The sequence below is a fragment of the Scyliorhinus torazame genome, chromosome 22 (genome assembly GCF_047496885.1).
Source record: "Scyliorhinus torazame isolate Kashiwa2021f chromosome 22, sScyTor2.1, whole genome shotgun sequence".
Taxonomy (NCBI): Eukaryota; Metazoa; Chordata; class Chondrichthyes; order Carcharhiniformes; family Scyliorhinidae; genus Scyliorhinus; species Scyliorhinus torazame.
The window spans coordinates 54851760-54869378 of record NC_092728.1 but is presented as its reverse complement, the minus strand read 5'-3'; the positions used below and the strand labels follow the sequence as shown (position 1 = coordinate 54869378).

General features: G+C 47.9%; 1 protein-coding gene across 2 annotated transcripts; it reads right to left on the bottom strand.

Moving 5' to 3' along the window:
* Positions 1-829: 829 nt before the first annotated feature.
* LOC140398812 (uncharacterized) lies at positions 830-10260 on the bottom strand. Of its 2 annotated transcripts, none has more exons than XM_072487780.1 (2): positions 10034-10260; positions 830-3478 (listed from the first exon to the last, which is right to left on the bottom strand). In XM_072487780.1, exon 2 carries the CDS (start codon positions 2495-2497, stop codon positions 1409-1411), a length of 1089 nt encoding a protein of 362 aa, XP_072343881.1. In that variant the 5' UTR covers positions 2498-3478; positions 10034-10260; the 3' UTR covers positions 830-1408. Both variants share the same exon structure in this region, with proteins under 2 accessions (XP_072343881.1, XP_072343882.1).
* Between the last annotated feature and the right edge of the window lie 7359 nt (positions 10261-17619).

Sequence of the window (17619 nt, the reverse complement as noted above, 5' to 3'; positions counted from 1 at the left end):
TGAAGCTGACTTCATTGTACATGATCTCTTCCCTAAGGCATTATGACACTGTTACCTGATGTGCAGCAGATAATGCTGAGTTAATGGTGGGCCACTGCATGTGCACAAACCTGCACACGGACCTCAGTTGAATGTCTAATATTAGTGAAGACGAAAGAGGACAATCATCTCACTACATTTAAATACACAAAAATTACGCCTGAAACATTGGACCATTTGCTTCTTCAAAGAATGTTCCTTGCATCTGTCCCAGTTAAGCTAACTGAATATTAACCTTTATCTCAAGGGCATTGCGTTGTACAGCGGGACATGGTTGTGAAGTGGTAATGTCACTGGGCTAGCCCCAGACCTTCTGGGGGAAAAGGATTCAAATCCCCTGGTAACACAGTGGTTAGTGTTACATTACCTTTGGTGGTAATATATCTGTGGTGAATGTATCATGCCAATAATCCACCATTGTATTTGTATCTGTGCTGTTGCCCTTGTATCTGTATCTGTGCTATGCTGTTGCCCTTGTGGACTCCTCCTATGGGCCATTGTATGGCATTATCCATAGGGGAACATGTTGGGGCCTGTATGGGCTCCGCCCATGGCTCCTCCCCTTGAAGGGAGGTATAAAGAGCAGTGGACCTGTAGGCGGTTCTCAGTATTGGATCAGTCGCAGGCAGGCACTGTTCAAAGTTGATTAAAGCCACAGTTAACTTCTACTCCCGTCTCGAGTGAATTGATGATTGCATCAATATTGTTGTTCTTTGCCTTTTGATCCAGAATGATCCATTGAGTTGATGACAATGAAACCACCAATCATTAGATTAAAACAAAACTCATTTATTGGATAACGATTGTTGGAGGGAAGAAAAACCTCAAAGTCTGTTCTTGACCATGTGGTATTGGTAAAACTTTGTTTAATTTGGAAAATCTGTGTGCACACAGGAGAGACAGACCCTGCGACCACCCTGCAGCTCGCAAAAATTAGCTCTGATCATAGTCAGAATTATATGCATATATATTTAAAGTTCTTCGGAGTCACAAGCAGGTAGTGACGTCACTGAATCATTTGGAACAATATAAAGTGATCAGTATGCATATTTTCTGGTCCCCATAATGGGAAAACGATTAAAGAATACAATGTTTCCTTACAATCTCATGGGTTTGTGCTTAACATATTTAACTTCCAGAAGAGTTGTGAATGTGTTGGACAATGGATCCCTCAGACTTACTGGGGCCTCCTGTGTTTCCCTTTTCATATTCAAATGCTCTGTGAGATGTTATATTTTATAGCTACCTTGTGGTTTTATAATGCCTGCTCGCCCATGGGTGACTTCCTACCGTTTTACTTATTTGTTGAAGACACCGACTGCACCTGATCCTATCGGGTGGCCAGCCCTCCGATTCCACGGAACATGTCCTAAACAACATGGCTGTAAATTCCAGCTACTCCTTTCTCCTCCCCTCCCCCATCTCGGGCGAATGCCATTGGGATGTACTGAGGGGCAATTGGCCTTTCCCCTGCCTTTCTTTGGTTGCAGCACATAACTGTTGCCCATATCAGTACAGCACATGTCCCCAGGCTTATCCCTAACCTCACTGTCTCCCATATGCCTGCTGAACAACCCCCTCCGAATATGTCCCACCAGTGGTGTGCCCCTGAGAGTCCTATCTTGATGGCAGTCTGGAGCGCTAAGTTCTCCTGAATTGTTCCCTTGCTAGTTTGTTCTGCAGACTGCCTGGTATAATTTTGGGTTAATTCTGTGACACGTTTCATTGCCTCATGAATTATACTGCCCAGTGCCTTGTCAATGTACAGGCAATCGTCCCACCAGGCTCCGAATAAATACCCTGATGTGCTACCTAGCAGGTGAAATTCTCCCACTGTCAATGAGTCTGTGACTTGCAAACAGAACCTATGGCTGCTACCACAGAGTAAACTCCCTGCGATGATCTCCGTCTCCGGTGTTGTGAAGCACCACTGTGTTGGCCCCACCTGCATAGCTTTGAAGGCTTCCCGTAAAGGCAGAATGTTGACCATCACTTTGCTGGTATTAGACAGGGGCTCGAGAGTTTTACATGCACACACGATATAGTGTATTGATTCTGAACAGCACTCCGCAGTACGTATGTATGTCAAACCTTCGCTGTGTGCAATGTACCCCCTGGATCCAGTTCGATAGACCCAACCCTGCTGTACTGTCCCCAGGGATTCAAACCTGTAACTGTCCTCAAAGGTGCCCTTTGTTTGACTTTCCTGAGGGACCGCCATTATGAATCTCATCCCTCCATCAATTGGTTCGTCGCCTGGCCTGGTGATCACAAGCTCATGCCTGTCCCTATGAAAATTTAAGAGATTTAGCCTGTGTAGGGAGGTGAACAGATGCCGCGGGATGGTTCCAAATCGTAAGTCAGCTTTGATACCGTCAATTGCATCCCTTGCCAATGTATCGCAAGCCCTGCCTTTCGCTTGCTCTTCTGTGATGTTAATTATTCCTGCTGATAGCATATCTAAGACTCACACTAGCCTTTCTCCTTGTAGGTTTATGGCAGTCAGTGCATATTCAGTCCCATAAGCTCCGTACTGCAGTCCCTTTCCTACTTCAGCTGCTACCCAGGAGGCATAACTGTTGGCCTCCGCTAACTGTGCTGAATTCATAACAGAATTTGCGCTGCCAAACAACCCACCAATGTCCCCTAGGATACTGCATTTGCTGCGCCTGTATAACTTTGATTCAGGGGCGATCCTGTAGGTATAGTCGTCTATGGCTTCCTGCAGTCTGGTCTCTGACCAAATTATAGCACTCGAGTGATCACAGCATTTGGAGCGCAAAACGGCCAATAACCTTGTAACGTTATATGTGACTTCTAGCGACACCATGGTGACATCATGTAGTAATAATTTTGGCGGCCCAATCCTAACTAACCCGTCCGGGGGGAGTTCAAACATATGGGGGCATTTTGTGGGCTTTTGAGATCCACAAGTGCTGAGATTGTAGCATCTTACATCTTTACATCCTAATCTGTCTATCACATGTGTGCAATATCCCTGACAGTACAACCTTCCAAGGCCAGGCTCCCACACAAAGTGGGGCAGACTCCCCATCCAGATGTTATATTTAAATATGGACCAAATACCCCAGCTTCCCCTTGTGATCCTGTTATATTGCATGTATATCCCCACATTCCCAAACCCCGTGTGTACATCATAAATCCCCTTTATGAGCAAATGTCCTTCAGTGTCCAGTTCAGCTTTTAGTCCCAAGTGTGCTCTGCCACCGTCCTTCCCCATACGGTCGTGATCACTTGGGTTCCATGGCTGTCCGGTGTGACCCTCTCCGAGATCCACGTGGTCAGTTTCTTTATCCATTCCCATGTTCCTTCTGTGGGGAGTTGCATATATTGCCCCGGGTGCAAGCATGTGTGGTCGCTGATGAATACCGTGGGTGCCTCCCAGGTCTGTCCTAGGCGTATCCACGGAAGCAGGAATCTGTAACAAAAGATGGTATGAATCCTTCATAACCGGGGGACATTAGACCTCCTTTGGTTACTTGTATATTTTAATTTGAGTATAATGCTTCCACTTTGGCGTGCCTTTCATTTCAATTAAGGCACATGTATCCCCTGCAACAATCGCTCCATGCGGTCCCAGGCTGTAAGCATGCCCTTTCTGGAAGTACCTTAATCATGACTCTGTCCCCTGTCCTTGGGGTCTGACTGCGGATGCAATCCGTTTCTTTTTCGCAATCTTTAATTCTCTGCATGTCCATCACCTCACCTGTTCTGCTGTGCAGCTGTTAGCCAGGAGTCTGATAAACTTAAATACCTTTTTCCCTTGCGTTGCAAACTTCGGCGCCCCCTGGCACGCAATGGGCACAGGCTATGCGCTGCTTGATTCTGGCTATCTCTTTTAAACCTCTTCCACCACCAGCACCTTCAGATTTGCTTCATCTTGTTATCTCCCTTAATGGGCGCTATCCCCAAGCTAAGGCTTTTACGAAGGTTTGTTTTATAAACTGTGCAGCTACCGAATGGTTTTTCTTCACACCGGGGCGAAATTCTCCCCCAACGGCGGGATGTCCGCCGACTGCGCCAAAGACGGCGCCAATCAGACGGGCATCGCGCCGGCCCAAAGGTGCAGAATGCTCCGCATCTTTGGCGGCCTAGCCCCAACATTGAGGGGCTAGGCCGACGCCGGAGGGATTTCCGCCCCGCCAGCTGGCGGAAATGGCGTTTGTTGCCCCGCCAGCTGGCGCGGAAATGCTGCGCATGCGCGGGAGCGTCAGCGGCCGCTGTCAGTTTCCCGCGCATGTGCAGTGGGGAGAGTCTCTTCCGCCTCCGCCATGGTGGAGGCCGTGGCGGAGGCGGAAGGGAAAGAGTGCCCCCACGGCACAGGCCCGCCCGCGGATCGGTGGGCCCCGATCGCGGGCCGGGCCACCGTGGGGGCACCCCCTGGGGTCAGATCGCCCCGCGCCCCCCCCCCAGGACCCCGGAGCCCGCCCACGCCGCCTGGACCCGCCGGTAAATACCAGGTTTGATTTACGCCGGCGGGACCAGGCAATTTCTGGGCGGGATTTCGGCCCATCCGGGCCGGAGAATTGAACGGGGGGTCCCGCCAATCGGCGCGGCCCGATTCCCGCCCCCGCCCAATCTCCGGTACCGGAGACTTCGGCGGGGGCGGGGGCGGGATTCACGGCGGCCTACGGCCATTCTCCGTTCCGGCGGGGGGTCGGAGAATGACGCCCCAGATTTTTTTCTTCTCTGAATACAGTTCTTATTTACTTCATCTCGAATATTTAAACATTATTTATCCCGCAAGTGACTGTCTTGTGAGTCTTCGGGCACGAGGATCCCGGTGGAGCTGTGCCGTGTCAATTTCACCGCGTTAGTTTCAAAATAATTTTCAGCACACAGCTCTGACTGTTTATAATAAGACAATTTTTTTTTTGTTGAACATACTGGTTTACTACCTCCTGATACTGGTCACATTCGGTCCCCGTGTTTCTGGCCCCTAACTGCCGCAATGCCCCTCTCCACGATCCCAATATAACGTGAGGGCATGTTTTAATCATTTTTTTTTCTTTCAAGCGGAATCCTGCCACGGTCCCCATTCTACCTGCTCTCGGGACTGCATACCCCCCTGGGGTCAGTGCTTGCAGCATCCCCTCAAGCTCTGAGTACTTATACACAAAGGCCCTACAGTAGTAGTCCCCAAACCCGCGACCGCTTCGACAAAGGTGAAGGTCAACGGGCACGAGATATCCTGCCTTCTGGACTTCGGGAGCACTGAGAGCTTCATCCACCCCGAAACAGTAAGATGCTGCTCCCTCGTGGTACACCCCGCTAACCAAAGAATCTCCTTGGCCTCCGGATCCCACTCCGTGGCGATCCAGGGGTACTGCACCACCGCCCTCACCGTCCAGGGCGTAGAGTTCAGTGGCTTCCGGCTCTACGTCCTCCCCAACTTCTGCGCTGCCCTGCTACTCGGCCTGGACTTCCAGTGTAACCTCCAGAGTCTAACCCTGAAATTTGGCGGGCTACTACCACCCCTTACTGTTTGCGGCCTCGCGACCCTTAAGGTCGACCGCCTTCCCAGTTTGCAAACCTCACCCCGGATTGCAAATCCGTCGCCACCAGGAGCAGACGGTACAGCGCCCAGGACAGGACCTTCATCAGGTCTGAGGTCCAGCGGCTGCCATGGGCAGGTATCATCGAGGCCAGCAACAGCCCCAGGAGAGCCCAAGTGGTAGTGGTGAAAACCGGGGAGAAAAACAGGATGTTCGTTGACTATAGTCAGACCATCAATCAGTATACGCAGCTCGACGCGTAACCCCTCCCACGCATATCTGATATGGCCAACCAAATTGCACAGTACCGGGTCTTCTCAGTAGTGGACCTCAAATCTGCCTACCACCAGCTCCCCATCCGTAAGGCGGACCGCCCATACAATGCGTTTGAAGCAGACTGCTGCCTTTACCATTTCCTTACAGTTCCCTTCGGCGTCACCAATGGGGTCTCGGTCTTCCAACGGGAGATGGACCAAATGGTTGACCAGTACAGGCTGTGGGCCACTTTCCCGTACCTGGACAATGTCACCATCTGCGACCACGACCAGCAGGACCACGACGCTAACCTTTCCAAATGTCTCCACACCGCCACACTCCTCAACCTAACCTACAAGGAGATGTGTGCGTTCAGCACAAACTGAATTAGCCATCCTCGGCTATGGGTTCAGAATGGAGTTCTAGGGCCCGACCCCGACCGCATGCGCCCCCTCATGGAACTCCCCCTCCCCCACTGCCCCACGGCTCTCAAACGATGCCTGGGGTTCTTTTCGTATTGCGCCCATTGGGTCCCAAACTATGCGGACAAGGCCCGCCCACTCATTCAATCCACCGCTTTCCCACTAATGGCCGAGGCTCACCAGGCCTTCAACCGTATCAAGGCCGACATCGCAAAGGCCGCGATGCACGCACTCGACGAGACGCTCCCCTTCCAATTCGAGAGCGATGCATCAGTCGTCGCTCTGGCCGCCACCCTCAACCAGGCAGGCAGGCCCATGGCATTATTTTCCCGCACCCTCCATGCCTCCGAAATTCGGCACTCCTCCGTCGAAAAGGAGGCCCAAGCGATTGTTAAAGCTGTGCGACATTGGAGGCATTACCTGGCTGGCAGGAGATTCTCTCTCCTCACTGACCAACGGTCGGTTGCCTTCATGTTTAACAACACACAGCGGGGTAAGATCAAAAACGATAAAATCTTGAGGTGGAGGATCGAGCTCTCCACCTACAATTACGGGATTTTGTATCGCCCCGGTAAACTCAATGAGCCCCCCGATGCCCTGTCCCGAGGTACATGTGCCAGCGCACAAGTGGACCGACTCCAGACCCTGCACAACGATCTCTGTCACCCAGGAGTCACCTGCTTTTACCACTTCATTAAGGCCCGCAATCTGCCCTACTCCATCGAGGAAGTCAAGGCTATCACCAGAGATTGCCAGGTCTGCGTGGAGTGTAAACCGCACTTCTACCGGCCAGACCGTGTGCACCTGGTGAAGGCCTCCCACCTCTTTGAACGCCTCAGCATGGATTTCAAAGGGTCCCTCCCCTCCACCGACCGCAACACGTTCTTTCTTAATGGCGTCGACGAGTATTCCTGATTCCCCTTCGCCGTCCCATGCCCCGATATGACGTCTGCCACCGTCATCAAAGCCCTCAACACCATCTTCGCTCTGTTCGGTTTCCCCGCCTACGTCCACAGTGACCGGGGATCCTCATTTATGAGCGATGAACTGGGCCAGTACCTGCTCAGCAGAGGCATTGCCTTGAGCAGGACGACCAGCTACAACCCGAGGGGAAACGGGCAGTTGGAGCGGGAGAATGTGACGGTCTGGAGGGCCGTCCAGCTGGCCCTACGTTCCAGAAATCTCCCAGCCGCCCACTGGCAGGAAGTCCTCCCCGACACACTTCACTCCATTTGGTCGCTCCTGTGTACTGCGACTAACGAAACCCCCCATGAACGTCTCCTTGCCTTCTCCAGTAAGTCCACCTCTGGGGTTTCGCTCACAACATGGCTGGCATCTCCAGGTCCCATTCTCCTCCACAAGCATGTGCAGCTCCACAAGGCGGACCCGTTGGTTGAGAGGGTACAACCACTCCATGCAAACCCGCAGTACACCTACGTAGCGTACCCCGATGGCCGCCAAGACACAGTCTCCCTCAGGGAACTGGCACCAGCTGGGTGCCCACACACCCCCGCACTGCATCGGCGCCACCCTCTCTTCCCTTGGCGCACCCCACCGCAGCCCCCGCTCCAGGACAATCTGTCCTCCCCTTGCTCCCAACCGGGGATGAAGAGGATTTCGACACGCTCCCAGAGTCACCGAAGACCAAGCCGACGCCTGAGTCACCACTAGCACTGCGGCACTCTCAACGACAGATCAAGGCGCTCGATCGTCTCAATTTGTAACCTTCTCTGTAATTTTAAAACCAATCTGTATGTATATAGTTTTCCACCCCCCCCGCTGGACTAATTTTTAACAGGGGGTGAATGTGGTCGTCACCGCTGTTGTATTATATTGTATATGTAGGTGTTATGGTAAGGCCCCTGTACTACAGGTACGGGGGGTAGATCCCTGCCTGCTGGCTCTGCCCAGTAGGCAGGGTATAAATGTGTGTGCTCTCCGAACAGCAGCTATTTTGTCAGCTGCTGTAGGAGGCCACACATCTCTGTGTAATATAGCTTCAATTACATTCTACTCTCGTCTCGTCGTAATTGATCGTGCATCATGGGGTTTGGGCATCTCTAAAATGGCTTTCTTCCTTTCTACTGGGATCTTCCTTTCCTCCTGTGTAATCTTAAAATAAAGTTAAAAATCCATAGTCTTCGCGATATGAAAATCCCCTATCAGTAAATTTGATGTGTAGTGAGTTTACAGAGAAAATACTTAAATCTCTACAAACTTGGAACACACAGAACAAAGTTTTTAAATGTAGGTAAGCCATGGCTGCCTCTGACAAAGGAGCACATGTACTCAGTCCACACAGAATGCCTCGCCTTCGCATTTCAATTTAGGTCCCTTTGTTCTCTCCTTTTTTTTTAAGAGCAGCCAAGACTATGCCGTGTTCAAACTAATCATTTAGAAATCCCAATTTATACATTTTGACTTTGCTTTTTGTTTATTTCCTGAGAATTGTGTCCTAAATAACTTCCACAATCATTATTACTGATTTTCTGAAGAACTTTCAAATGCTTACCCCGGTTTAAACCTCACTTTAACTGCCGTGTATACCTCCTAATTGATGTACAACTTCGTTTTGCAAAGCACAACATTTAAAAAAACGCGGAACACCAGAGGAAGTTCACAAATTCTTATCAAACACACACACTCATTCCCCACGGAGATCTCCACTCAAACGAAAGGAATTCAAAGCATTATACTTTCATTCATCTCAACCAACTGGACAATAAAAGTTTGAATTTCAAGGAAAACACAATGTTAAGGACGGTGGTCTCCGTTCTTCTTTTTGCAAAACTGTAAATAAAACTCAAAGAAAAGGTAAATTCTCTCCCAAAAATATAAAGTAAGTTTGAACTCTTCTGAAGCCACAGGGGCTTTTCCACTACCCCAGAATCACGCTCGCACTTGAACAATTGCTTTACAGCTTACCCTGCTCCTTAACCTTATATTCCTTAAAACCAATAATTTCCAAATTTATTTCACATATGCAGTCAGAAGCTTATTCCAACCATTTCTGAGTTGTTAATTTAGCTCCCCTCTTTTTTTAACTCATAAGACATATCTCCCAATCTATATCTCCGTTGTTTTGGTCTCTCTGACTCTCTCTCTGCCTGTCTCTCTGTCTCTTTCTGTCTCTTTATCTCCCTGCTGCTCTTATACCTTGCTGGTTATTCCTCACATTTCTAAATGAATTTATTTAGAGCAACCTATTTTGTTACTTTGGACCGCAATTTGTTTTTGGTCTGACCCGACCACCAAGCCTTTTGCTCAGCTGCGGTCCCCATTGTAAATCCCCTGTCTTATTGCCTGTTTTCGCATTTCTGGCCATCTCAGCCAGTCGCACACTTCTATCCTTGCTCCTCTCGTGGGGCACCCCCATCTATCTTGCTCTACCTTGCTCTTGCTGCCTGTTTTATCTGATCCGGCCATCTCTGCCTTTCACTCTCACACACACACCACTCCTGCGGGGTTCCTCCTCCGTGGCTCTACCCTCTCGCGGTTACTCCTGTGGCTACTCCTTTCTCACACTAGGTGAGATCCTTCTAACTCTTTCTCCCATGGTATTTCGTCCTACGGGTTTTTACTTTTGACCAGGCACTTCAATCTCAAAAGCTAGTTCCTTAGCAAGTTTTCCTTAACTTAACGACCCGATCCAACACCCCGGTTTCCCCCAACGATTTTTACTTCACCTCACGCGGTCAGACTCTTCCTCCATTTTGTTCTTTAAGATCGCAACTTACGGCCGGCCAACGACTAACGTGGAATTGCTCCCTAACTATGGGTGGTAGATTAAAAGACACTCACCCGATTTGGAGCCGCATAGTCGCCGGTCGTCATGTTTTGATCACCAACTGTTGGAGGGAAGAAAAACCTCAAAGTCTGTTCTCGACCGCGTGGTGTTGGTAAAACTTTGTTTCATTCGGAAAAACTGTGTGCACACAGGAGACCCCGCGACCACCCTGCAGCTCGCAAAAGTCAGCTCTGATCACAGTCAGAATTACATGCATATATATTTAAAGTTCGTTGGAGTCACAAGCAGGTATTGAAGTCACTGAATCATTCGGAACAATACAAAGTGATCAGTATGCATATTTTCTGGTCCCGGTAATGGGAAAACGATTAAAGAATACAATGTTTCCTTACAATTTCATGGGTTTGTGCTTACATATTGAACTTCTAGAAGAGGTGCGAATGTGTTGCACAATGGACCCCTTAGACTTACTGCCACCTCCTGTGTTTACCTTTTCCTATTCAAATGCTCTGTGAGATAATTAAATCATTTCCAATGAGGGTGACTTTAACCCCTTGCTTGCTGGTTTTCCCTTGCTATATGTTTAACCCCTTGCCTGCTGGTTTGCCCTTGACCTGTGCTATTACAATACTTTGAGACATCTTTATTATAGCAATCCTGACACATATAACAATTTCTTCCACTAGCAACAATAAATTACAGAGCTATAGTTAATAATAAAGTAATATTGAATCTGTCTGGCAGTAATCAAAAATCTATTAGTCGCTAATAATATCCTCGTGTTAACTCCCTTTAATCTAATCTACTCCTTGTGCTGTTCCAAGGCTTTCTCCTTTGCTCACTGCCCAGCATTCCCTGAGGTCTGATACATATACTGAGAACTGGTGGTGCCCTCTAGTGTTTGAATTACACTGGGATGTAATAATTAACCCTTCACTGGCTAGTCTATAAACATATCATTACAGTTAACACTGTTGCTTTACAGCACCAGGGTCCCAGGTTTGATTCCCGGCTTGGGTCGCTGTCTCTGTGGAGTCTGCATGTTCTTCTTGTGTCTGCGTGGGTTTCCTCCGGGTGTTCTGATTTCCTCCCACGAATTCCGAAAGGAGTGCTTGTTAGGTGAATTGCATCCCCCTTTTTTAACATTTCTTTTCTATTTACAAAGGGAAAAATGTATAATATTATTACAATACATGGTATGTATATAACTTTGACTTCCAGATAATTCGAATAGTAGTCGGTCATGAAGACATAATCACGACCATTGCAGCGAAACAAATTAATCCCTACTTTTGACCATGGAGATGTCTCCAATGCATGTTGAAGTTTTTCCTTGCATTGTTCAGGTTGAAATTTCTGACATGTTTCGCATCCAATTATCATATCAGTGATGCTTCGGTTGATACCCGGCCAACACACAGCTTGTCTTGCTCTTCTCTTGCATTTTTCAATGCCAAGGTGACCTTAATATATCTGGTTAAGAATTATGGGTCGGAGAGATTTATTACTATCCGATCAAGTCGAAGTAACAAACCATCCACAACTGTTAAATCTGCTTGAATATTCCTGAACTTGGAACAATGCCCATTTGGCCAACCATTGTTGAGATGGTCTTTGACTCTTTGAAGCAATGGATCCTTCTTGGTTTCTTCACGGATGAGGTTCAGTTTCACATCTGAAGCAGGAAGAGTTTCAGCTCGAAGCTGCACTTGAGCTTCTATGTGCTGTATACATTCATGAGGTTCGTCTTCTGAATTAATTGAATGTGAAAGAGTGTCAGCTATTATCAAGTCCTTGATTGGAGTATAGATGAGGTTGAATCGTATCTACAAAGCTTCATCAAGATCCTCTGTAATCTTGGTGTCATATCATTTAGATCCTTTTGTTTGATATGTACAAGTGGTCTGTGGTCAGTTTCAACAGTAAAGGTAGGAAGACCATAAACATAATCATGAAACTTTAAAACACCTGTCAGTAAACCCAAGCATTCTTTCTCAATTCGTGCGTACAGTTGTTCAGTCGCCGTCATTGCTCTGGAAGCGTAGGCAACAGGTAACCATGACGAGTTGTCGTCCATTTGTAATAGAACTGCTCCTATTCTGCTCTGACTCGCAACAGTCAAACCCTTTGTCTCTCTGTCTGGGTCAAAGAAGGAAAGAAGAGGTGCAGTCGTCAGTTGAGACTTTAAATCGAGCCATTCTTTGTGATGATTGTCGGTCCAATCAAACGTGGTCGACTTCTTGATGAGATTTCTGAGAGCAGTAGTTCTGGACGAGAGATTGGGTTTAAACTAGTATGGCAGGGGGGTGGGCACGGGAGCAATAGGTCAGAAGGTGAGAGCATTGAGGGAGAACTAGGGAATAGGGACAGTGTGGCTCTGAGGCAGAGCAGACAGGGAGAAGTTGCTGAACACAGCGGGTCTGGTGGCCTGAAGTGCATATGTTTTAATGCAAGGAGCATTACGGGTAAGGCAGATGAACTTAGAGCTTGGATTAGTACTTGGAACTATGATGTTGTTGCCATTACAGAGACCTGGTTGAGGGAAGGGCAGGATTGGCAGCTAAACGTTCCAGGATTTAGATGTTTCAGGCGGGATAGAGGGGGATGTAAAAGGGGAGGTGGAGTTGCGCTACTTGTTCGAGAGAATATCACAGCTGTACTGCGAGAGGGCACCTCAGAGGGCAGTGAGGCTATATGGGTAGAGATCAGGAATAAGAAGGGTGCAGTCACAATGTTGGGGGTATACTACAGGCCTCCCAACAGCCAGCGGGAGATAGAGGAGCAGATAGGTAGACAGATTTTGGAAAAGAGTAAAAACAACAGGGTTGTGGTGATGGGAGACTTCAACTTCCCCAATATTGACTGGGACTCACTTAGTGCCAGGGGCTTAGACGGGGCGGAGTTTGTAAGGAGCATCCAGGAGGGCTTCTTAAAACAATATGTAGACAGTCCAACTAGGGAAGGGGCGGTACTGGACCTGGTATTGGGGAATGAGCCCGGCCAGGTGGTAGATGTTTCAGTAGGGGAGCATTTCGGTAACAGTGACCACAATTCAGTAAGTTTTAAAGTACTGGTGGACAAGGATAAGAGTGGTCCGAGGATGAATGTGCTAAATTGGGGGAAGGCTAATTATAACAATATTAGGCGGGAACTGAAGAACATAGATTGGGGGCGGAGGTTTGAGGGCAAATCAACATCTGACATGTGGGAGGCTTTCAAGTGGCAGTTGAAAGGAATACAGGACCGGCATGTTCCTGTGAGGAAGAAAGATAAATACGGCAATTTTCGGGAACCTTGGATGACGAGTGATATTGTAGGCCTCGTCAAAAAGAAAAAGGAGGCATTTGTCAGGGCTAAAAGGCTGGGAACAGACGAAGCCTGCGTGGAATATAAGGAAAGTAGGAAGGAACTTAAGCAAGGAGTCAGGAGGGCTAGAAGGGGTCACAAAAAGTCATTGGCAAATAGGGTTAAGGAAAATCCCAAGGCTTTTTACACGTACATAAAAAGCAAGAGGGTAGCCAGGGAAAGGGTTGGCCCACTGAAGGATAGGCAAGGGAATCTATGTGTGGAGCCAGGGGAAATGGGCGAGGTACTAAATGAATACTTTGCATCAGTATTCACCAAAGAGAAGGAATTGGTAGATGTTGAGTCTGGAGAAGGGGGTGTAGATAGCCTGGGTCACATTGTGATCCAAAAAGACGAGGTGTTGGGTGTCTTAAAAAATATTAAGGTAGATAAGTCCCCAGGGCCTGATGGGATCTACCCCAGAATATTGAAGGAGGCTGGAGAGGAAATTGCTGAGGCCTTGACAGAAATCTTTGGATACTCGCTGTCTTCAGGGGATATCCCGGAGGACTGGAGAATAGCCAATGTTGTTCCTCTGTTTAAGAAGGGTAGCAAGGATAATCCCGGGAACTACAGGCCGGTGAGCCTTACTTCAGTGGTAGGGAAATTACTGGAGAGAATTCTTCGAGACAGGATCTACTCCCATTTGGAAGCAAATGGACGTATTAGTGAGAGGCAGCACGGTTTTGTGAAGGGGAGGTCGTGTCTCACTAACTTGATAGAGTTTTTTGAGGAGGTCACTAAGATGATTGATGCAGGTAGGGCAGTAGATGTTGTCTATATGGACTTCAGTAAGGCCTTTGACAAGGTCCCTCATGGTAGACTAGTACAAAAGGTGAAGTCACACGGGATCAGGGGTGAGCTGGCAAGGTGGATACAGAACTGGCTAGGCCATAGAAGGCAGAGAGTAGCAATGGAGGGATGTTTTTCTAATTGGAGGGCTGTGACCAGTGGTGTTCCACAGGGATCAATGCTGGGACCTTTGCTCTTTGTAGTATATATAAATGATTTGGAGGAAAATGTAACTGGTCTGATTAGTAAGTTTGCAGACGACACAAAGGTTGGTGGAATTGCGGATAGCGATGAGGACTGTCGGAGGATACAGCAGGATTTAGATTGTCTGGCGACTTGGGCGGAGAGATGGCAGATGGAGTTTAATCCGGACAAATGTGAGGTAATGCATTTTGGAAGGTCTAATGCAGGTAGGGAATATACAGTGAATGGTAGAACCCTCAAGAGTATTGAAAGTCAAAGAGATCTAGGAGTACAGGTCCACAGATCATTGAAAGGGGCAACACAGGTGGAGAAGGTAGTCAAGAAGGCATACGGCATGCTTGCCTTCATTGGCCGGGGCATTGAGTATAAGAATTGGCAAGTCATGTTGCAGCTGTATAGAACCTTAGTTAGGCCACACTTGGAGTATAGTGTTCAATTCTGGTCGCCACACTACCAGAAGGATGTAGAGGCTTTAGAGAGGGTGCAGAAGAGATTTACCAGAATGTTGCCTGGTATGGAGGGCATTAGCTATGAGGAGCGGTTGAATAAACTCGGTTTGTTCTCACTGGAACGAAGGAGGTTGAGGGGAGACCTGATAGAGGTATACAAAATTATGAGGGGCATAGACAGAGTGGATAGTCAGAGGCTTTTCCCCAGGGTAGAGGGGTCAATTACTAGGGGGCATAGGTTTAAGGTGAGGGGGCAAGGTTTAGAGTAGATGTACGAGGCAAGTTTTTTACGCAGAGGGTAGTGGGTGCCTGGAACTCGCTACCGGAGGAGGTAGTGGAAGCAGGGACGATAGGGACATTTAAGGGGCATCTTGACAAATATATGAATAGGATGGGAATAGAAGGATACGGACCCAGGAAGTGTAGAAGATTGTAGTTTAGTCGGGCAGCATGGTCGGCACGGGCTTGGAGGGCCGAAGGGCCTGTTCCTGTGGTGTACATTTCTTTGTTCTTTGTTGTTCTTTGTAAACTTTCCTGGAAAATTCACATGACCTAGAAATCGTAAAACGGCCTTTTTGTCCCCTGGGACTTTCATTCGTTGTGTGGCAGTAATCTTGTCGTTGTCAGGTCGCACACCATAATCTGAAATCTGGTGCAGGATTCTCCCCTACCCGGCAGGGCGGGTGGTCCCGGCGTCGAGGAGTGGCGTGAACCACTCCGCCATCAGGCCGCCCGGAAGGTGCGGAGTGCTCCGTCCCTTTAGGGGCTAGGCCGGCGCCGGCGGGGTTGGCGCCGCGCTAACCGGCACGGAAGGGGCTTGGCGCCGCACCAACAGGCGCCGAAGGACCTCCGCCGGCCGGCGCGAGTTGGCGCATGCGCGGGAGCGCCAGTGTGTGCTGGCGCCATCCCAGTGCATGCGCAGGGGGGTTCATCTCCGCACCAGCCATGGCGGAGGTCCACAGCAGCCGGTGAGGAGGGAAAGTGTGCCCCCACGGCACATGCCCGTCCGTGCATCGGTGGGCCTCGATCGCGGGCCAGGCCACCGTGGGGGCACCCCCTCCGGCCAGATCCACCTGCACCCCCGAGGATCCCAGAGGCCACCCGCAGAGCCAGGTCCCGCAGGTAAGGAGGACCTGTTGTGATTTACGCCGACGGGACAGGCCTAAAATGTAGTCGCACAATTGACAAGTTGATTGATTGATTTTCAGAGTTTGCTTCAGCTTTGAGAAGTCAAGCCTATTGAGACAATTAGCAGAAGTGCCAGTATCAAGCTTAAAATTGATTGGAGGATTATTAACTTGCAATACTGTGTTCCATTCCGTATCAGTGTTGATGGAGTGAAGTATCTTGAGAGGTGATGAAACTTCTGTGGTTCTATCATACTTCTCAAAGATGCCTACGAAGAATGAGTCTTCCAAAGAATAAGCATCTAAATCATTGGAACATTTTTCTTCAAAACCTTCTTCCTTTGTATCCACACTTCGAATATTCATCTGTTTTGAATTTAAATTGGAAGATTTAAATTTGTGAGTGGATCTGCACTGAGCAACAAAGTGGCTGTGTTTGCCACATTGTGAGCAAATCTTTCCTCGAGCAGGACATTTGTTTTGAGGGTGGGCGGTTCTACACCTTCAACATTTCATTATGTGTACGTCATCATGCACCAAACCTCTTTGCGCATTCGCAGATTGGTCTTTGTCTATCTCGCATCGTTTAGCGAAGTGCGCATAAGTAGGTTTAGAATGCACGCATGCAAGAGAGGTGCTGTCCGAAATGTGCATTTTATTCATCTGCGACACTGCCTTAACACATTCTACCTCGAGGTTCATTTTCACGTCCTTTTCTCGGAGAAAAAATTCATTATACCGACTTTTGGATAATTAATGTAAACGGCACATTTCAATCGCGTTTTCAAGTGTGAGATCGTTCTGTCTCAGCAAACATTCCCTGAACTTTTCATTGATTATACCGAAGACTATTTGATCCGTGATCATTGAATCATTTAACACGGAGAAGTTACAAGATTGAGCTAACAGTCTGAGATCAGTCACAAAGCAATCAATTGATACACCTTTGCTTTGCAATCTTCTATCGAAAATAAAACGCTCAAAACATTCATTTGTCTGAATTTTGCAATAAAGATCGAACTTTTCTATGATTACTTCAAATTTGGTTTTATCTTGAGCCGCCACAAATTGAAAAGAGTTATATATTTTGATGGCTTGTGGGCCAGCCATTGTTAGCAGCAGAGCTATTTTATGTGCATTTCTCGCATTATTTAAATCTGAACCATCCAAATGCAATTGAAACTGCTGTTTGACATTCTCCAGTGAACATCAAGTTTACCGGTGATCCAGAGTTGTCGTGGAGCTTGAGCTTAGTCCATCAGTCCTGGATTCTTTGATGTTCCAAAGTAACCGGTTGGTACTTCAAATTCCAAATTGCATATTAATTTTTCTTCGCTAAATCCTCATTAAACGATCTAACTAGCTACAGTTGACATGCTGGTACCATGTTATATTACCCTTGGTGTTAATATGTCTTTTGCCTTCTGATACAGACTGGTCCGTTGAGTTGATGACAAAGAAACCACAAATCATTAGATTGAAAGAAAACTAATTTATTGGATAACGGTAAATTACATTAAGCTAGCACATGCTACTGAGCTATAGTAAATTATAAGGTAACATTGAATCTGTCCAGCAGTCATCAACAATCTAGTAGTCACTAATAATATCCTCTTGTTAAATCTCTCCAATCCAATCTACTCCTTGTGCTGATCTCAGGCTTTCTCCTTTGCTAACTACCCAGCATTCCCTGAGGTCTGATATATGTACTGAGAACTGGTG